Source organism: Pelodiscus sinensis, chromosome 4, assembly GCF_049634645.1.
Source record: "Pelodiscus sinensis isolate JC-2024 chromosome 4, ASM4963464v1, whole genome shotgun sequence".
Taxonomy (NCBI): Eukaryota; Metazoa; Chordata; order Testudines; family Trionychidae; genus Pelodiscus; species Pelodiscus sinensis.
Window position 1 is genome coordinate 90,580,353 of NC_134714.1, and position 21,885 is coordinate 90,602,237.

Below are 21,885 nucleotides of genomic sequence, written 5' to 3' on the forward strand. Positions count from 1 at the left end.
TTTTAAAGGGAAGCTGGCAGGAGAGGATGATGGCTGAATCCCTGTTTCTGGGTCTCAGTACAAACACAGACCCCTGCTTGCTGCCACTCTGCATTTTTAAAGGGAAGCCAGTGCGAGTGCTGAAACCAGGGTGTCCGCAGGGAACTCGGGCCCACCGTGGCCAGAGGCTGCTTCCCAGCAGCCTCCCCTACACTGCACTCCCTGCTGCTGCCTCTGATAGAGGCGAGGGCAGGGGTCAAGGAGCACCCGTGAGCTGGTGCTGTGGGGAACCAGCTTTTAAGCCGACCCCCTCACCCTCCCAGCTCCAGTTTTTCCCCCCACCTCCTCGCTGCCTCTGATAAAGACTAGTCTTATTGGTTAATCATATAGTTGACTACACGTTGACATCCTTAACACAAAGTATAGTGATACAACCCAGACACGCTTTAATACTGTAACATTTTTCTTTGGTAAGTCATTTGCCTGCAAAAAATAACTATACAGCAGTTGTGGAGATAAGCACTTCAGAGTACTTTGACTAAACTGCTTTTATTGCAGAATAATGGCACTTTTCCAAAGGGAATAGTTCCCAGAATTTTGGGTTTGCTTTGTGATATGCTACTTTAGATCCCTTCTCATTTGGGGTTGTACATAATCTGTCTTTTAAGAAGAATGTAAAGAGTACTAAGTGTTTACCACATTTTCAGTTTAGAGAATGATGATTCCTGATTACATACCATTTTAGGGTTGTCTTTACTGGGGGTAAAAGGTGACTTAAACCATAATTGATCCTGTGACAATGATGAACAATCCCTTGGAGAAAAACTACGTATTTGGTTACTTTTTCCATAAAACCATTTTATTTCTTCTATTTGCATTCAAGTAATTTATAACAGCCTTGTTATAACTTTTCATAAAGGACACAACAGTCAAGTTCATCATAATGTGGTGAATATTTACTGTAATATCATAAAATGACAAGGTTAGGAGTAATGCAAGAGGGTTACTGGCATTATTCCTATATTGTAAGAGAGTCTGCTCACCTGTAGGGCTGTGTCATGACTTAAGTGCAGTTGGCCACCAAGAAGTACAGTTACTTGGTTTGATTAATTATCATGTGGAAGAGGTCCACAGATGTGGTGTAAATGACTTACCACTGAACGTCATGGTGAAAATTAAGGTAAAAATCAGGTGAATTAATCATGGTGACAGTTAGGGTTCTGAGTCAGATGATTTTCCCCATAGTCACTTAGAAGACTCCTTAGTTGACTAGCTGTGCTCCTAGTCTTGTCCTGAATATCTGATTGCTGTCTAATAAATTTCTATTGTGAAATGTAGTTTCAAGTTGTCACCATAGAATAGATAACAAATGAGATCCCTGCATTTTTGTTTAATGCAGTAGCTAAATCATTATTGCACTTCACGTAAGTAATTGATATAATGAATTTACCATTCCTCCTGCAGATATATTTTCACCTTTGCTTTGGCTAGCTGTAACTGCTGTTTGGAATCATTGATCTACTTAAAATTCCTCATTTATCAAACTTAATTTTATTTGTTTACTTTTTTTAGTGGCTGAAACAATGCTCTTTATCACTATTATAGCTCGTGGTGTTGTAAATTTCAAACTGTTTCAAAAGAGGAGTTGAGGTTTGGTCAATATTTAAATGCCTCTTCATTCAATTGTTCATGTAGCCCATCACCCTTTCAATTTCTCCTCGTGTTGATTCTGCTGTTGTCCTCTAGATTAAATTTTTAATGAGATTATGCCTCGCTTTCAGTGAAACCCAGTAGAGAGATAGTGAGATATCCAGAAAAGGGGCAGAGATAAGAACGAGGGAGAAATAAATTTCTCTGGTACAAATAATTATTCTATCCTTCTATAACATTAACTGTCATGATACTGCACATGGAAGGAAGATTGATATGGTGCGCTATGGAGAATGGAAATACTGTAACACAAGTTGTTTAGCCTTTAAATGGCAATATGTGTTTATTCAGAAAGCTACAGTGACATGGCAAAGCGTACCTTTTGTACTGAGCATGTTTCTACTATAAATTGTGCATAGAGTAATATTGAAATACTGCAGTTATTAAACATTGCAGATAAGTGTTGTGGAAAGCACAATAAAGAAAATGCCTTTATTGTAGAATAATACTTTTGATCTATGGGGAGCAGTTGTTCTTAGTGACTTTGCAGTTGGTTTTGTTTGCACGCAATTTGTTTTTGTTAAAATTGCTTTGTGACGGAGTCATCGCTCATTAGTCTGCACTCGTCACAACACTGCAGGCTTATTGAAGCAGGTCAGAGAGAGAGAATGGGAAATGCATAACTGAAAAGAAAGGGGAGGCATATTTCATTGACTTTTTTCCTGTGCATTTAGACCAACAACTTTGTATGCACAGTGCTTCAGGGATGTCCTTGTTGATCTACTGACCACTATCTTTTACCCATCACTCACCTGATTCGTTTTTGGACATGTTAATGTGCTCTTTGCTGTTTTGAAAGATGACTGAAAAGAGGAAGATTAGAATCTAAGATTCCAAAGAATAAGACATAACTTGCCTGAAATTTTATTCTGCTACAGATTATTTACTGTACAGGCAGTCCCCGACTTATGCAGATCCGACTTATGTCAGATCCGCACTTACGAACGGGGCTTTCTCGCCCCGGAGGTCGAGGTGGCGGATTGCTACCTGCGAGCTCCGGGGCGAGAGAGCCCCGTTCGTAAGCTGCTCCGGTGCCCCTGGTCTGCTGGAGACCGTCTCCACCAGACCAGGGGCACTGGGCGGGTTCCCGCGCTTCTGAGGCTTTGTTCTGGCAAAGCCTCAGAAGCTGCTGCTGCTTCAGTCCGGGTGCCTGTGGTCTGCTGGGGACCGTCCCCAGCAGACCACAGGCACCCGGACTGAAGCGGCAGTCGCGGCGGGTCCCGCGCCTCTGAGACTTTGCCAGAGCAAAGCCTCAGAGGCGCGGCACCCCGCTGCCGCTGCGGCTCTGCTCCCCGTGTCCCTGGTCTGCTGGGGGGGCGGGGGCGCAGCTAGTGTGCCCCCCCCCCAGCAGACCAGGCTTTTGTTTTGGACCCTGGGGCAGAGCAGCTGGGGCGCTGCTGATTGGTCCTGCAGCGCCGCTCTGGGCACTACTGGACCAACCCGGCAGCACCCCAGCTGCTCTGCCCCAGGTCCTGATTCAGCCGCTGCTGGTCAGTTTCAGCAGCGGCTGAATCAGGACGCCTGGGGCAGAGCAGATGGGGTGCTCCTGGGTTGATCCAGTAGCACCGAGGAGCGGCGCTACTGGAGCAACCCAGCAGCACCCCAGCTGCTCTGCCCCAGGCGTCCCCAAGTCAGCTTCTGCTGAAACTGACCAGCGCTGACTACAGGAAGCCCGAGGCAGAGTTGCTCTGCCCCGGGCTTCCTGAAATCAGCTGCTGATCAGTTTCAGCAGCAGCTGACTTGGGGACGCCTGGGGTTCTTAAGTTGATTCTGTATGTAAGTCAGAACTGGCGGTCAGTTTCAGCAGCCGCTGAATCTGGACGCCAGTTCCGACTTACATACAGATTCAACTTAAGAACAAACCTACAGTCCCTATCTTGTACGTAACCCGGGGACTGCCTGTATAGTAGAGGAGAATGTTTTACCCCTTTGAGAAAGGAGAACATGGACAATATAAACATTCAGGGTAGATCTTCTGCTTTATTGAAACTCACCATGTAGGTTAACATTAACGTGTTATCTGATGTTACTGATACTGTGAAATTGTAACTTTCAGGTTGAATAATCTTGAAGATAACATTACCCTAGTCAAAGGAAGAATTGAAGAAGTTGATTTGCCACATGAGAAAGTGGATATTATTATATCTGAGTGGATGGTAAGATGAACAAATAACTAAATGTAACGTAAACTATTTTTTTAGCAAAAGCGTTATCAGAATACATTTTTACAAAAAAATCTCTTTGACCCTCCATATTGTAAATAGTTCAGAATTTAAAAAAATCAGTACAAATTTTAAAGTGTCATATATACTGTAGTGGCTTCCAAAGCCCTTGTTAGGATTATGACATTGCTCTATAATGCACTCTGCGGGCACAGGAATTAAGAAACCAGACTTTGCTGCACAAAGCTGACATTTGTAAAGTCAGCTACCTCAATCTGTCCAAATATCTAAGACATGAAATTGTAGCTAATAAAATGGGGAAATCTCTAAGAATGACTTGTCTTTCTATAAACAGTGTTAGATATTTTGGCGTTGGGATAAGGTAGAGATAAAAATGTACTTCAACCTTCTAGAATTAGAAGCAAATGATGTACATCCTAAGGCAAAGCTGGGACTCTTGGCAAGGTAATCAGTCTAAAGTTACTGTTTCTAGCCCTTGTGGGTTACGAGGTATTGGATCATAGACTCCACTGATGCCAGCTCAAAGTATTGCCTGTCCTCAGATTAGTCTAACTTGTTTTTGCATGGGGCATGTGAATTGCATGGGCGAGGTGAGAAGATAATGGCCACCTCTAGAGGTTTTAAAATGTAAGTACTTGGAGATTTGGATATAGAAGTAGCACTGGCAGATTCATAAAGTCCAAGGCCAGAAGGGAATCCTTGTGGAGATGGATTTGTACCCAAAATTCTTACCATGAGGAAATAACTTTTCCATTGGAGGGCTAAATGCCTTGCCAGTTTGGGTGGGTAGGTGTAGTATCACTTGGATTGTCTTAAAATCATGAAAGATGGAAGAGCACTTTTTTTATTACTTGTACTAGTAATTATTTACACATCACTATTGGTGGATTCTGCGTAGTGACATAATGCACTCTAGAACATCGTTCATGTTTCACTGTGCCTTGGTAACATACACAATCTAGGGAGCATTGTCATTTTTGTTTAGAAACTGCAGTTCTTGCGTAGCATGTCACTGCTACATGGCTTCCAAGTTGACTGCCTCCTGCAACTTTTTTCTTGGCCATTCAAGTTTCTTTGGGTATGTCTACACTGCATTCCTCTTTCAAGAGAGGAATGCAAATGCAGCTGAGCGAAATCGCAAATGAAGTGCGGATTTGAATTAAGGGAATTACCCTTAAACCTCATTTTATAAGGAGTAAGGGTAATTTCGAAAGAAGGGTTTTCTTTCTAAATAACTGCGTCTAGAGAGTGTTTCTTTTTTCGAAATAGGGCATTTCGAAATAGTGGCTGGATGTGATTATGCAAATGAAGCACGGGAAATTCAAATCAGTGCTTCATTTGCATTCCTCTCTCGAAAGAGGAATGCAATGTAGACCTACCCTTACTTCAGTGGAGCTATTGGAACGGGATTGGAAATCATATGTCGATATAAACATGGAAAAATTGAGACTACCAAAGATAGGAGGGAAACAGATTGCTGGAGTTTAGACCATGTTCACTTTTAATGCCTCAGTGTTCCCTTTTCTTTTTTTGTGTGTGTGTATTCACTGGCAAAGATTTCCCTGCTCTCATTTAGCAGATATTTTAGCAGACTAGTTGGATTAAATTTTCCTTAACAAAACAATGGTGAAAGACAGAGCTGGTGGTACATTGCACAGAACATTTTTATGGGCTTTGAGTCTCTAAAACAAAGGTTTTGTGCTTTCTGCTCTGCTTACCCACATCAAGCTTAGAAGTAGGATGAATGAGCAATTTGTCTCTTGAATGAATTTTAGTTGTGTTTCTTGGCTGGCCAGCAGACAGGGGATGTTGATAAATAGTGAAGCCAATCCTCCTCTTTTCGAGAGGCTAAATGCACTAGTTGTGAAATTGCAGGACTAAAATGTGTATCTTACTACTAAAGTCCAAATGTAACTAAGATGTCAGTTTGTTTCTGTTCTCCAATAAAACTAGCTTATAAAATTACTTGGAAGATATGAAAAAGTGTGGTCAGCTGAGAGCTACCACTTCATGTAGTGTATATTGAACAGCAGAATGCCAAAGACTGGAGTTAACCGAAGAGGTGGCTCCCTGCCAAGATCCCTCCCCAGCTGTGCATTCATTGAAGAGATGGATGGACGTTTGCAGCCCAAATCAGCTATTTCTTGTCTGAACATTTGGACCAGAGAATACTTCACCGCAATGATCAATGTGCTTTGGAGGAGGAAAATAGTGACCCAGTAATGACCTGTCCTCTTTCTTCTATACATGTTTGCAAAGTATTGGAGGAAATAGTTCTTGTTGTCATTTCTTCTGTATTAGTCCTTTTAGCCCTGTTTGCAAGTGGAGTCCTAAGGAAGAAACTGCAGGAAGAGCAAAAATAACATCTCCCCTTGATGGATTGCAGAGCCTTCAAATAGATGAGTGCATAGCTGACGTATGAGGAATTAAAGGGTTTATTTACCTTTCTGCATAAAGTAGGGCCATGATTTAAAGTTGTGCCTTCAATGAACAAAGAGTTTGCAATGTTAAGTGCTTTGAAGTACTGTTGCCAGACTTCCAGGTTTTGAGTGAATAAAGGAACATAAGAATTTCTGTACCAGCTCAGACCATATGCAGAGGGCAAAGGTGCCTTACCTCTAGTATTGTACAGGATTTTCTTTGTGCATCTGTGTGTAACATTACTATTTGTACAGTGCTGCTAAAATAGAAATCACTGTGTCAAGTTTTGTTATAATACCAAGTTTGTTTAGAAATTCAGAGTTTTGCTCAGAACAGTGTTATTTGCAGATATTATGTGCCCAAAAGCTTGTTTGCAGGCAGCATCAAGTTTATGTCCTTTTCCTGAAGATACAGATTTTTAAGAAGCAATAATGTTTTATAGCAGTTACAGTAATTCTGCATACAGTACTTGACTGAAACATGATTGTCCTATTTGTGTAACCACTGATGTAGTATTGCTCTGTAGATTATCAGGTTCAACCTTCTGTGTCATTTATATTTATAGATCTTCCACCTAGTTACCTTACTCTACAGACTAAGGCTACATCTAGACTGCAGTGCTATTTTGGGATACTGGTATTCCGAAATAGCAATTCCATGTCTTTAAACATGCCTGTTATTTCAAAATATATTTCAAAATAGTGGGCGTGCTATTCCAGCATCCCTGTAACCCTCGTTCCACCAGGGGTTAAAGGACTTGTTGGAATACATTTGATAATAAGCTGTTTTAAAATTACCTCGAAATAAACTATGCAATAAGATGCTTGCCTTTCTTCTCAGAGGTGGTATGCACTGTATAAGGTACCTCACAACACTTTCTAAGCAAGTATAGTTTATTCTTAAGGAAAAAACATTACAGAGAAAATATTAAAAACAAAAGAACCTACGTACATGCTAATAAGCTTATAAGAGTTCCCCAATTGTCTCCAGTGTGGGCCTCTGGCAGGTGAGTCCTCCAAAGGGGTATCTTTTTTGATCAGGTTCAAATCTACCTCAACTCAGAATTAGCATACAGTATTATGGATTTATGGGGATTTAACTCTTAAAAACAGGGGCTTTCCATTTTTGCTGGATCTGGAAGAAGGCTCTGAGTTGCCTTACACTCAGGCTATTTATTCAAAAGCCCTTTGTGATTACTAGAGAATCCAGACTGCATCTTTACACTTTTCTCATGTACCAGATGATCAGCAGACAAAAGGCTGTTGGCTGCCTACTCTCATCCTCCCTTCTTCCAAAGCAAAGCTTTAAAGTCTGAATTTGTAAGTGCAGGTTTCCAAGTATTTCCTAGGAATTCTACTTCACTTGTATTGTCTCAAATACTAATACGCCCTGAAATTATATTAGACAGTTGCCTAGAAGAGTTGCATACAATTCTGAAATAACAATTCACAATTGCATTTTTAATCCAGTAGATCCCAAAAATATTAACATCACTCAATTAATGCTTATCTTAATTCCTTAAGGCTTCTCTGTGTTTGTTGAAGGATATTGTCATGTGTCACGGTTGTGGCCTTCCATGTTTTGAAAATGGGCCTATCATTATGCATAACTAATGAGGTTTTAAAGCGAATACCTCACGTAACATGTCACTTTTAAAGTTACAATTTGCTGAATGCGTATATCCTCTTGTGCGGGTGTCTTTCTTTGTGACATTAGAAATATGAAGTGTGGATCTATCTATAATTCTCCATGTGCTAATGAGGGCCATTACCAGTGCTAGAGCAACTTAATGGCTAGGTGATCAAGTCTCAAGGATCTGTGAATAGTTGAGCCCTCCCAGAGCTGAAGTGATTCAGTGCCTGTGTTGCTCTGTAGGGGGGCAGTAACCTGTACCTTGTCTGAGAGAGACCAGAGCTTCTGGACAAGCAGCAGTTTAGTAAAGAGCCCCCCGAGAGCAGGAATTCGAGCAACAATGGCGTAATCAGCACACCGGGGGACAACCCCAAAGGGATTTCTGTGGTCTACCCAGTCACATTATAGAAATATATAGAGGTGAAACTAAAATATTTTGTCAAATGTAACTAAACAGATGCACTGGTACTTTTTTTTTTTTTTTTTTTTTTTTTTTTTTTTTTTTTATTGCCAGGGCTATGTTTCCTATTGCATCTAAAGAAATAAAGCCATTTACAGTACTTCTGTTTACGGGTGAGAACCTGCCTACATTGCTAAGTGTTGCTCTGAAACTCTATGCGCGGTATTTTCTATACTTTTGACTTTAGTCCAAGTCCTCAGAATTGAACAATTTAAGGAAAATTGCCTTTATTTTTCTGTGACTATAACAGAGTACAGGGCTTTGCATATTATAGGCTAATAGAGAAGGAAATAAATATGTAATGGTATGCTATTCAATTGACAAGAGTTTTGAGACCACTGAAGTAAATCTGGCCTCTTGTTCTGTATTGAGAATTTTAACAATCAAGTTTTTTGTTTTTTTTTAAGTGTCAGCAACAAATGGTTTGAATTAATATCTATGGACAATTTCTGTAGCATGAGCTCTTTGCATAGAAAGGACCTTTGTTACTTTGCTTTAAAGGAATGTGCCCATTTTTCTAGCAACGTTTTTGTTCACTCAGGACAGTTTGCTGATTTAACCTTCCTTGAATTTAATGTTGATTTTTATTGCCTTTTGGCAGCTGGAGACCTGTCTCATCATTTATAATTGTAAAGCATAAAAGGAGAAAAAAACCTTGATATTTTGTTTTAAATATTGATTGTTAGTGGAAGAACGGTAAGCTTTGTAAGAGAGAAGCGCTTCATTCCATAGCACAGGAATTGAGTTGTTCAGTGTTTGGTCTTCTACAGAGAACATGACATCTTTTATGTCTCTGAGTTCAACCAGTAGCAAGACTGACTCATTAATATTCTACTCACAGATTTGTGCAGTACAGATCCCTTTGCAGTAATTATATTTGAAGGTGCTAATGCAGGTTTGTTTGGTGGTGGGTTTTTTTAAATAAATAAAAATCAAATTTGAACATTGTGAAAGTGGAGGCAGGGAATGCCCCAGAGCATCATGGGAGAAAATGTCAGGTATAATTCTCTTTCCAGATGGCACCCCTACAGGTGAGGCAGTAGCCTGTGAAATTACATTCTAAATTACACTGCAGATGAGCACAGCACACAGAGCAAAGAGTTCTGATATTGGTAATAAATGACTTGATTCAGTACCAAGGACATTTCCCAGTAACTTACCAGGTTGTTATATTGCATCGGGGAGTACATAGGACTGAGATGAAAGCCAACAGATCCACAATGGAAAGGTCAGAGAAAGGACAATGGTGTTTACTAAGGTGTAACTGGGTCAGTCGTTCAGGGGTCCTGGGGCACCCCCAGTTCGCGAGCCCGGGCCGCAATGGGTCCTGAGCTGCCCCTGTTCCTGGCCTCTACCTCGCCGCTCCTATGGTCCTCTCTCTGTAGTCGGCTCCCACCAAGCTCGCTACTCCGCCGTCCACTCCAGTCGTCCCCAGGATCGCCGGGCCCCCGGCCCCCAACTGTCCGCCCGGCGACCGCTGCCGTCCTGGGACCGTGCCGTCCCGCTCCTCCCTGGTCCGGCCATCCACCTTGGGTGCTGGGATTTGGGCTCTGGGCGCTGCACTGCCTTCTGCGGAGTCTCTGGCGTGCTCTGCGGAGTCTCTGGCGTGCCCTGCGGAGGAGGCTGAGAGCAGAAACTCCCCTGCTATCCCCAGTCCTCCCCCCTTGCCTGTTCCTCCCGCCGCCCTTTTGAATTCCCCGCTCGGCGTCTGGCCCGCTCTGCTGTTGGCCGCCCTGCCGCCCCGGGGTCCTTGTGCCTGCCGGCTATCACCCCGGCCGCCCTGCGCATGCGTGCCGGCCGTGCCAGTTTCCCCCGGCTCCTCCGCCTGTGCTGCCGCGCCGCGCCGGACTCCCGGCGCAAGCTGATCGGCCGCACGGGGTGCGGGGCCTTGGCTCCAGGGGCCGAGAGTGCGGGGGTGAGTCCCCCCATCACATAAGGTTTGGTTGTATTTCTGGGAAGGGATATTTATTGCCCAGTCTTATCATTTAGACTTCATTGGTAAACATTGAAGATGACATGTTGTAGCTCTCAGTGCCAGGATATTAGAGACCTAAAGTAGGTGAGGTAGTATCTCTTTCTTGGACCAACTTCTATTGGTCTTGGTCTCCAACGGTACTTGGTCCAATAAAAATCTATTGCCGCCACCTCCTCTTCCTCTCCCCCATCTCTCACTGCCTTTGGCAGGCATTTTAGAAGAAATTTCATAAAGAATTACTCCATGCCATTGAAACGTAAAGCCAGCTGCTAACCTGTATTTTAGAACTTCTTTTTTTTTTTAAATTGAGTAGTTTTTATGAGGGAATGCACAGGACCTCACTCGCTCTAGTTTCTATAGTAAATGTTGGGGCATTAGTATTCATTATTCCGAACGAAGAACAAGTGAACTATTCCTAAAGTATATGCAAGTAATTAGATTTACAAATCTATTGCTAGAATCAGGGCTTGTTCTTTTTGCCAAAAACTGGAAATCTGTTGCTAAATTTACTGTATTTTATTTTTTGTAACTGCAAAGATGAGGGTAAAGTAATGAGGGCACAGCTGCTTCTCCAGAGAAGGTGAAGAACATTTGTACCCTTCCCTGGTTGGTTGTAAACATAGGAACACCTCTGTGGCTGGTGAAACCTTTAACCACTGTGCAAAGATTAACAAAATGTTGGTTTTTTTTGTATTGGCCTTGCACAAGGGTGAATGTATAGAATGATACTTGACATACCACTGTATATTGAATCCCTTAGTGTTAAAGAGTGATGCTGACTTTTGGCTGGCTGCAAGGACAGTTTCCAGTAACTTACTGGATTGTTATATTGCATTGGGGAGTACATTGGGCTGAGAGAAAGCCAAAAGATCCATAGTGGAAAGGTCAAAGAATTCATCTTGGGACATGTAGGGAGGGATTTTTATACCCTACTGCTGGTTTAATGACTTATAAAAGCAACCGTTTCCTATGGCACATAACAAATTAAGGAAAGAAAAGCTCAGATTTGTGTACAAAAATTAACCGTATCTGTATCATTGAATGTCTTTAACATTTAGACTGTCATGAGGATCAGTAACACCTCTTTTTTGTTAGTCGTTAATTGGAAACTCTGCATTCTTTTCAGAGCTTTAAAAAACTCCTCTACTTTGCATTTATACACAAAAAACACATATTAGCCTTGCATCAGTATCTTTGTATAGCCTGGAAAATGCTGATTTTGTTATGGTTGAACACCAGTTAATGGCTAGAAGTAAAGGAGTATTATCAGCTCAGTTATTGGATAATAATAGGAAGTTAATAAGTTACTGTCTCTGGATCTCTCAGTCCATCTCGCTCTGGCTATGGGTAAATATTCCACTACCGTTCTGCAATAACTAATAACCAATTCAGTCATTGTGCCTTAATTTCTAGGTTGCAGTGTATTGATAACCCATTGTCATAGGAATGATGAGAGTGATCCAACCTTCTCTGCTAAGGTCCTTACGACAGTTCCTTCCCTTTTGGTGATCTCTAGTGTGTGTTACTTATGGTGACTTCTGGACCCCCAGCTAATGCAAAATGAAGCTGTCTAACTCCTGTTACTCCTAGTAGTATCTGTATGGGCTTTGTGTGTGTATTGTTTATTATGTTTGTCCTTTTTAAAGTCATGGAAGGTCTGAGACCTGGTTCCTTGATGGTATGCCCACCTGGGGATAAAAGACCCACAGCATGACCATGGCTAGCCTAGCTCAGCTGACGCTGGCTTGTCTTACAGGGCAGAAAAAAGTTGCTGTGTAAACCTTTGGCCTTGGGCTGGAGCCTGAGCTCTGGGATGCACCATCCACATAGGGTCTCGGAGCCTAAATGTCTACACCAGTGATCCCCAACCTTTAGAGGCTTCCGGGCGCCAGAGGGCGGGGCCACTCACGCACTGGGGGCGTGGGGTCACTCATGCGCCCGGCGCCCAGGGGCGGGGCCGTGCGTCCTGGGGCATGCCAGGGGCGGGGATGCCCTTGCACCCGGCGCTGGCATGTGCCCCAGGGCCGCCCGAGTGCCATGTGCCATGGGCCCGGGGCCGCCGCTGCCACCACCAGAGCCGCGCACCCGCATGTGCCCCGGGGCTGGGGCCGCCCGAGCGCCGCGCACCTGGGGCCGGCGCCGGCCCAGGTTGTCGGCGGTCGCCATGGCGCCTGCGGGCACCACATTGGGGAGCACTGGTCTACACAGCCATTTTTCAGCCAAGACTCAAACCATACTCTACTGGAGTCAGCCCTGGGTGTTTTTTCTCACCTGTGTAGATGTACCCTGAGTGACCTGTCACATCAGGTAAGATGGATTGCTTAGCATGTAGTAAGGGAATCTGGTTTTGAGTAGTCAGTTGGTCTTAGTCTTTTTTTTTATTATTATTATTATTTATTATTAACTTCAGGATGCTTTGTAACATGAGCCCATCAGAATCAAAGGTGGTTAGTATTTGATAAACTTATTTTGTGTAATTTTCTGTAAAACTTTCAACTGCCACAATACATGCTACAGCAGCACTTCAACATTGGCAGTGTATGGGCTAGCACGGGTGGCCGCTTCTTGAAGGTATCCTATTCCTGGCCCACTTTCATCTCTGGATTGTCCTGTCTTATATTAACTTTGAACTACTGAACAATCACATCAAAATATACATTTCATCACTGTTGAAGTTCTACAGTTCTGATTTCTAATCCGTAGCTAGTTCCATTGGCTGTGTTGTGTGTGTTACTCAAGATTTCTTTTGGAATCCTATTTAGAAAGTATTGTAAATATACAAGTATACCTGTGGTACCTGAAACTTAGTAAAAATGCATTAATTTTGAAACACTTTTATGATTAGTGTTCTGTGAATAATTAATGTATACAACTTCTAATTTAGCAGGTGCTTTAGCCATCCGAGAAACATATGATACTCCTGTATATAACTAGAACACTGCAGTAGAAATATTATACCAAAATCAATATTGAGGGAAAACATTAATTCTTATATATACGTCACATACTATGGTCATGAGGGTCCATATAAGAACTTCTATCTTCAGTTTGATAGGTGATCTATCATATCACCTTTTAAGGCTTGAAAATTCTCTAGTGATTCAATAGGATGAGATGATGTACTGGTATAATAACAAATATTTGATTTGTTTTGTAGATATAGAAAATAATTATTTCTAAACTATCTCTTTTTTCCCTCCTTTCCACATTCAGGGTTATTTCCTTCTTTTTGAATCTATGCTGGATTCTATCATTTATGCAAAGGAGAAGTACCTGACAGAGGGAGGCTCAGGTTGGTTCAGAATTTTTTTAATAATCCAGCTCTGGGGGAGGAAGCTAAATGAAACCAAAGACTTACAATACGCTATATGTAGCTGAGAGAGTTCTCCGTCAAAGAGAAAAATATTTCCATTAGAGGAAGCTTCAAGGCATTCACTTACCATAGAGGTAATAGAGTATTAGATGAGATTACTCAGGCCTTAAAGTTAATGGTGTTCTCAAGAACAATTTGTATTGAAAGAAAGCAATGGAAGTTAGTAAATAACAGGATATGCTTGCAACCAGATACAGCATACTGCTTCATTTTCACCTGTGTAAATCCTTCAGTGTTTTATGTAGTCTTTCCCATCACCTGTTTTAAGGTTGAAAAGTATATTAACTTTGCTTAGACTATGTGCCCTATGTATACAGAGAACAAAGCTGTCTATTTCTGGGAGAATTTAATCATTTGGGGGTGTAGTCATTACAAATCTACCCAACTCCATGTTTCAAAGTAACATATTTGAGGAAAAAAATACACTTTTCCCTCTCAGATCTTATTTTTGCATCTATTCTATTTGGATGCACTCACTGGGCTATTCTGAATTAGCCTCCAGCTGTAAGAAACCGAAATCGGAACTACATGATTTCTAAGATGCCACAGGACAACTCATTGTTTTTAAAGTTAGACTAACATGGCTCCCCTCTGAAACCCTTTTTGACATGTAAAGCTTTCTAGTTAAGGTCCTTACTGGAAGACATTTTTGTAAAACTGCTTTGTTACTTGCTTTCACACCCAACATCCCCCTGCAATTTATGCATATAATATATTCATTCCCAGGATGCCAGCTGATTTTTTGCTATTTTCAATCTACATTTCTATGCCCAACATTAATTTTGGGAATTTTTAATGTTCCCAATTTTGCTTTTCTGTTACAAAACAGGACAAGATAATTGGCTTAATTAAAAATCTTGTGTAGCTAAGGAAAAGTACAGGTCAGTTACCAGAATGGCTTTCAGTATTTCAAGAATCTTGGGTCTGTCTTTGAGTGATATATTATCTTAGATTAAATAAATTATGAATTTATTACTCTTAGTACTGCAGCTGTAGATTGGTAGTTGTGGTCTATACTAGTCTTGATTAGGGATGTGAAAGTGTAACTGGGCTCATCAATTAACTTTCATGGTTACACACAGGCTCCTGGCTCCTGTGTTACCCACTTCTGCCAGCGCTGCTGCCTTTGATATAGAGGCAGCAGCGCAGGGGGTGACGGGAGCTGACTGCAGCCCCTCCCCTCCCCACGTGAAATTTTCATGGGTTACACAGTTAATTACATGAATTTTAACATTCCTAGTCTTGATCCATTACCAGTTTGGCAACACAGTTGTCATTGGTTCTTGCCTCTCAAAATTTCTTATTATCAGAAAGGACTTTAATGTTAGTGATCTCGGACAGCTGGTTAATATAAAACTGAGCTGCCTGTAATGATAGTAATTGGCCCATTGACTCTTCAGTACAGGTTCAACAGAATAGAAGCAGTGATGATGCTGTTCTTGTGGATAATGCAGAATATGAGTATTTAGGGAGGTGTATTGAAAGAAGGGATGCCTTGACAAGCTGGTATTCAGATGGAATGGCATGAAAAGGGGTGTTAAAGAGAAATTGTATATCAAGACTGGTATAGTTGGTGGAGCAAAAGTGTAGAGCTGTGATAAGACACTTGATCTCAGATGCAGTCCAGGTCATTGTATTGAGTGGGTCTTGTAGAAGAGAACCCTAAATCTTTTATGTGGAAGGCCAGGGGAAATCAAAGGGCAGATTTAAGTAAAGGATAAATTACATGGTTGGAGTGGGCAAAATATAGAGGGCTGTTTTTTAAATGAAATGGAGATGGGTAATGTTAGTTGACGGGAAGTTGGAAGTACACTAAGGTGTAGTAAGGACATAGGAATTGTCGTGGATCAGGCTTGTGGTTAGTCTGTCAGGATCAGGTGTTTAAGAGGATAGTGTAAGAAAGTACTTTAAAGAGATGTGGAGTAATCTACATTGCATGTTAGGTTTCCTCCTACTCCCTTGTAGTTAAAGATTGGATTAAACCCTGAAGTATGAGGCTTTGTCTTCCAAATTTGTTAGTCTTATATATAACAACTCTGGATATTCTTTTTCTTCATATAAATGTACAGGCAGTCCCCGGGTTACGTACAAGATAGGGACTGTAGGTTTGTTCTTAAGTTGAATCTGTATGTAAGTCGGAACTGGCGTCCAGATTCAGCGGCTGCTGAAACTGACCGCCAGTTCTGACTTACATACAGAATCAACTTAAGAACCCCAGGCGTCCCCAAGTCAGCTGCTACTGAAACTGATCAGCAGCTGATTTCAGGAAGCCCGGGGCAGAGCAACTCTGCCTCGGGCTTCCTGTAGTCAGCGCTGGTCAGTTTCAGCAGAAGCTGACTTGGGGACGCCTGGGGCAGAGCAGCTGGGGTGCTGCTGGGTTGCTCCAGTAGCGCCGCCGCTCCTCGGTGCTATTGGACCAACCCAGCAGCACCCCATCTGCTCTGCCCCAGGCGTCCTGATTCAGCCGCTGCTGAAACTGACCAGCAGCGGCTGAATCAGGACCTGGGGCAGAGCAGCTGGGGTGCTGCCGGGTTGGTCCAGTAGTGCCCAGAGCGGCGCTGCAGGACCAATCGGCAGCACCCCAGCTGCTCTGCCCCAGGGTCCAAAACAAAAGCCTGGTCTGCTGGGGGGGGAGGCACACTAGCTGCGCCGCCCCCCTCAGCAGACCAGGGACACGGGGAGCAGAGCCGCAGCGGCAGCAGGGTGCCGCGCCTCTGAGGCTTTGCTCTGGCAAAGCCTCAGAGGCGCGGGACCCCGCCGCAGCTGCAGCTTCAGTCCCGGTGTCTGTGGTCTGCTGGGGACGGTCCCCAGCAGACCACAGGCACCCGGACTGAAGCGGCAGCAGCGGCGGTTCCCCGCGCTTCTGAGGCTTTGCTCTGGCAAAGCCTCAGAAGCGCGGGAACCCGCCCGGTGCCCCTGGTCTGCTGGAGATGGTCTCCAGTACGAACGGGGCTTTCTCGCCCCGGAGCTCGCAGGTAGCAATCCGCCACCTCGACCTCCGGGGCGAGAAAGCCCCGTTCGTAAGTGCGGATCCGACATAAGTCGGATCCGCCTAAGTCGGGGACTGCCTGTATAATCTTTTGTTTTCAGTTTTGCTGTTTTTTGGCCTTAGTGACCCATTAATGAATATGGTTAATACTCAGGCATGGGCAAAGGTCTTTTGCCAGGACAGAGGAAGATTTGGATTTTTTTGGATAAGGGGCAGAAGAAGAAATTACTATTTTTGGATCTAGTATGGATGGTGTAGAAAAATGATTTTGGTGTCCTCAGCCCTTCTTGGTTGGTTGTTAAAACTAAATTTTCCCAGAAAGAGAACTTCATGTGTTGGCTCCTATTAGACAAGGCTGTCTTTAAGAATTATGGGGCCCAACATAGGATTATAAAATGGTGGTGTGTGTGGGGGGGAGGCTTTTTTAAATAAGAGATGCAAACCAAATTCTGTGCCTTAATTTTGAAAGTGTTGGCACTGAGGCTTGGTGGGTTTTGTTTTGTGTTTTTTGAGCATAAGCCAAAATAAAACCAATATGGCACTAAATTAGGGATTTGGGGGGAGGAATGGAAATTAAGGTCAACAATTAATATTCTTAGCGCACATAAACAATCCTAGACACTGGAAATGTTATGAAAAAGGCAGTGATTATAAATAGTGTCAGAAGTTTTTTACATCTCCATGTTTATCCCAGGAAAGGTGTGCTTTTCCTTTCCTAGGAAAAAAGCCAGAGGTGGGTTGGATAGACTAATTTATCCAATATAATTGGTTTTGATAATAATATAATGGGTGTTATGAATATGCCTTTAAATATTGCATGCTTTTCCTGTAATACTGATGTGTAGACTATACATTTGTATACATTTTAATGTAAGATTTCTCTTATATTTCATGTTGACCTTTTTCTATTGCAGATGTTCACACTCAATGTTTCCATGTTGTACTAACCATGCCTATATTCAGTTTCACCACACTGACCTAATGATTGGATTAATGACTTTGTAACAGCACTCGCTGCAGTGCACTGTTCTGATTGCAATGTGCTTTCATGCGAGTAGAGGAGTGCCAGCAAAAAAAAAAAAAAGCACTATTTTGGAATTCTGTGGCATTCAGTTATAAAGCTGAAGATTACACATTTGAACAAGAAATAAGTATTCTTATGTTAGAGGAAAAAAGAAACATATGTAGTGTTGCTCCAGGTTAATGCTTTTTTGATTTACAATAGTGAACAGAAGCTCTAGTCAGAATTGCGGTCCAATTGTGTTGGGCTTCCTATAGATACCTTGTCCTGAATTGCTTACTGTCTAGTACAGCTATATTAAAGATTTTTGGCATTCTGTAATGTAACAGTGACATTTAGCAATGTGGTTTTTTTAACCTCTGCTCTGAGCACATCTTAGAACACTGTGGGGTGCATCTACACAGCAGGGCCAGGCCCAGCCAAACAATTTGCGGGGACTAAGGCAGGATGTTGGGAGTGGGGCCCCGGGTCCAGCTGGTAGATGGTGAATACTCAGCAGTGTGTGGCCCAAATGTTTGGAACCCAAGGCTTTTTCCTTGCTTGCCTTGCCCTAGGACCAGGTCTGAGCAGGGCTTAACTTGAAAAAAACTACACAAATTGAGCTACGTCAATTGTGTAGCTTATTTTGAAATAACTTATTTCGAAATTGGGAGTGTCTACACAGTGCTTATTTCGAAATTGAGGACTCTTCCTCCGACTACCCTTACTCCTCGTACAGTGAGGGTTACAGGAGTCGGAGTAAGAAGTCCTCCAGCTTCACAGTATTTTGACATTTTTTCAAAATTAACTGCCGGCTGTGTAGATGCTAACATACCCCAAGAAGCATTTTACCTCCCATTTAGCTTAGCATACTATTCATGTTGTTGAAAATGGGGGGTGGTATGTTGTTCTCCATGAGCACTACTTGAAGGATTGAGAGAAATCTGAGCTTTCTTCCTTTTCCTCGAGGGACACAATGCGCTGGTTCAGGATCAGTCCTAGGAATTCTCTCATCCCTTTTCTCTCTGCAATTCCATGTTGTTAACCTGCTGTCTGCTCAGCTCATTTAGCTAGATTTTAAATAGAATAATTTTTGCTTTAGGCACTGATTAATCCTTGTTCTTCTGCCAACTGGTATGGAAGGTGAATCTTTGCCTCTGAGACAGACCAATGTCACCCCATAAATCAGCCAGCAGGTGGGGTCCTGGCAGCAAAAGATCCCTAGTCTCTGTAACACAAAAAAGGTCAGCTCTGTAAGTATGAGTAGCAGTAGAATTTAAGACACTTCCAAACCTAGACAACTAAAAGTATAAATCTGTTACTGAATAAAACTTTCTGGCCAGCCTTCAGCTAGCGGTACAATATTAAGGTCCTGAAAGTTTGGAACAAATCTTATTTCTGGATCTCTAACCACTTCATGAGGTGAATAAGTATTAGGGTCTCTCTTGTGTCAAATTTCCTCATTTCAGAAGAGGTTGTGACTGGGCCATAATTTTTGCAGTAAGTCAGGCTGAGCCAGGAATGAATTCTAGATCTCCAGTTTTATGCTTGATTAAATACTAGCTGCCCCAACTTACTTTATCAGCTCCCCATAGTAACTGGTGCCAAAATATGTGGGATGATGTGGGTACAGTACATAATACCTTTGTTTGTGAATGTAACGTTCTTGGTACACAGTTCTTATCTGTTTGTTATGCATAGCTATTTTTCTTGATCGGGCATGTGTTTTCTCATATATTTGGCTGAAATACACAATGATTTGAGTAAGCTTGATGCACAAGGTTTTATTTTTGTATGTAGAAAATGGTCATGTTTGCTTGTTCATGACCAAATAACTTTATTGTTTACTTGGAATCATTTCTGTGTACCCTGAGGTTTATAGATTAGCCTTTAATGTCCTGAAATTTGTGAGGCATTACTAAGGGATAAAGGATTTCCCATCTTACTCTGCTCACCACGTGATCTGTTACCAGTGACAAATGATTTCTGGGCAGTGAGTCGAGAAGGACACAGATGTCAAAGCTATGAATTTGTGAGCTGATGCTGAGTGCTTCTGTCCAATCAGCATTTTGCTAATTTCACCTGTGAGAAGGAATAAGTATTCAATTATAGCTTCAGTCAAAGAAAACTAAATGACAGGCGTGTCAGGATTGGATGGGAAAAGGTTAGGAATGAGTCAGACCAGAGTGAAGTAGGGAGGGTTTAATTTTTAGAAACAACTAGAAAGATGGTGAGTGAAACTGACCAATACGCTGTAGCATGCTATTGCTAAGAGCTGCAGACACAGTTCACAACACAGATGCAATTTTGAGGACACCATCACAATATTGTTGGCCCTGGAAGCAAAATTCCTAATTGCTTTGGAACCCTTCCTGCAAACCTTATTAACCAATTTACAGCGCAGCAGTGACATTCAGGAAATTTCCCTTGCCTTCTGAGTCAGTTTATTTCATAATCTGAATTCTCATTGGAGTATCCCTTGTGACCCAGGATGAAGCTTGAAATGCAGGGAGGCAAAAATTAACAAACTGCAGTTAGTAAGTCTGTGTGGCACTGAGCAGCAATAGGGGAGCTTTGAAAAACTGCAGCCCCTTGTCACTTGCTCCAGGAAACTGCTTACAAACCAGATGCTGGTTTTGTGTGACAGCTGTCAGGTGTGTGAAAAGCAACTGATTGGTTGCAAACAGTACATGTTGGGCTGCTGCCCTTTCAGCTGTCATTATATTACATTTTTCCTGTTGAGTTAATCAGAGCCTTCTCTTGGAAAAAGTCAATAATTTTGCTTTAGTTTCCTCTTCTGTAGAGTGGGGATGGTATTCTCCAACTTGTTGGGATATGAGAGTAGTTAATACTTAGATTTTACAAATATTCTTAACGAAGACTATTTAAAAGAGCAAGCCAGAAAGCTGCAGTTTCTGTTCAGAATATCACAACATCCCTAATTATTTCTGTATGTTTTTTCCAGCTGTCAAGCTGTTGCTTTCTTACTGAATATTTTATGGTAGCTTCTTTAGCAAAGATGCCTTTTTTTTAATTAACAAGAACTTCCTTTGGAATAAACCTGCTTTGGCTACATAAAGAAAAAATACATAATTGGTTTGTATATTTGTCTTCCTAACATCCCCAGCATCTTACTGATTCCATCATGCTCACTCTCATAAAGCTAAAATTTCAAGTAAAATTGAAGATGAAATCAATTTTGCAATTCACCAGATGCTGGAAAAGAAAAGAAACCTAGCTTATCTATTACTATCATTTTGCCTCACTTCTCAGTAAAAACATTGTTAATGGTAAAGTGCCTTGCAATGTACTACTTATATTTAGCCCCCCAAAAAATTCCATTTGTATACATTTGTGTGTTTATTGATGTTAAACCTTTATTAAAGAATTGATCATTTTCCAATGGTCAGGAAAGTTTGAGAGTCTAGTGTATCCATATCCTGTGGCTAAAAGAACTTCAGCCTATGAAATGGTTGTCTCTGTGCAAGCATTAAAATCTAAGGATGATAGAGACTAATTGAAATAATCATGTAACCACATCAAAACTCTGCAGTTACAAATTATTCAATAGTCCCCAGGGTCGGGGCCAGCATCCATTGCGCTCCTGGCCCCATACCTGGAGAGATCCCTGTCACCCTGCGCTACTGCCTCTGTATCAGAGGCAGCAGTGCGAGGTTTGCAGCAGCCTCTGTGAGGGTCCGAGCTCCCCGCATACAGAGGCTATGCTGGTATCCTATGGAGCAGCCTCCCCTCTCTCCCATGTGCTGTTGCTCTAATAGAGGCAGCAGCATGTGGGATCTGGTGCTCATGGGGAGCCAGTTTTCTAAGCTGTCTCCCCCTGAGCACTGGCTCCTTCCCCACCCCCACCTCTGTGGGAGGCAGCAAGGTGGGGGCAGGCAGCACCATAGAGCAGGCACACACAAGAGAGTTGGGTTAAAAACATAGAGCTGTCTTAAAAACAGAGAGCCAACTTAAAAGCTGGCTCCCCACGTGTATCAGCCCTCACCTGCCCACCCCCCCCATCTTCTGCGCTGCTGCCTCTCTATCAGAGGCAGCAGCGTGAAGTTGGGGGGTGGGGTAGATGGTTCCACAGGATCTGGTGTTTGTGGGGAGCTGGCTAAAAAGCTAGCTCCTACCTCTTCTTCTCTTCTCCCCCTTCTGCG

General features: G+C 42.5%; 1 protein-coding gene across 1 annotated transcript in view; it reads left to right on the forward strand.

Annotated features, from left to right (window-relative positions):
* PRMT3 (protein arginine methyltransferase 3) overlaps nucleotides 1-21,885 on the forward strand; it is a 112,292-nt gene that overhangs the window by 39,035 nt on the left and 51,372 nt on the right. Inside the window, exons 10-11 of the mRNA XM_075927736.1 lie at nucleotides 3,746-3,845; nucleotides 13,574-13,652. Of these exons, the coding sequence (XP_075783851.1) occupies nucleotides 3,746-3,845; nucleotides 13,574-13,652 (179 nt within the window). The remainder of the gene's footprint in view (nucleotides 1-3,745; nucleotides 3,846-13,573; nucleotides 13,653-21,885) is intronic.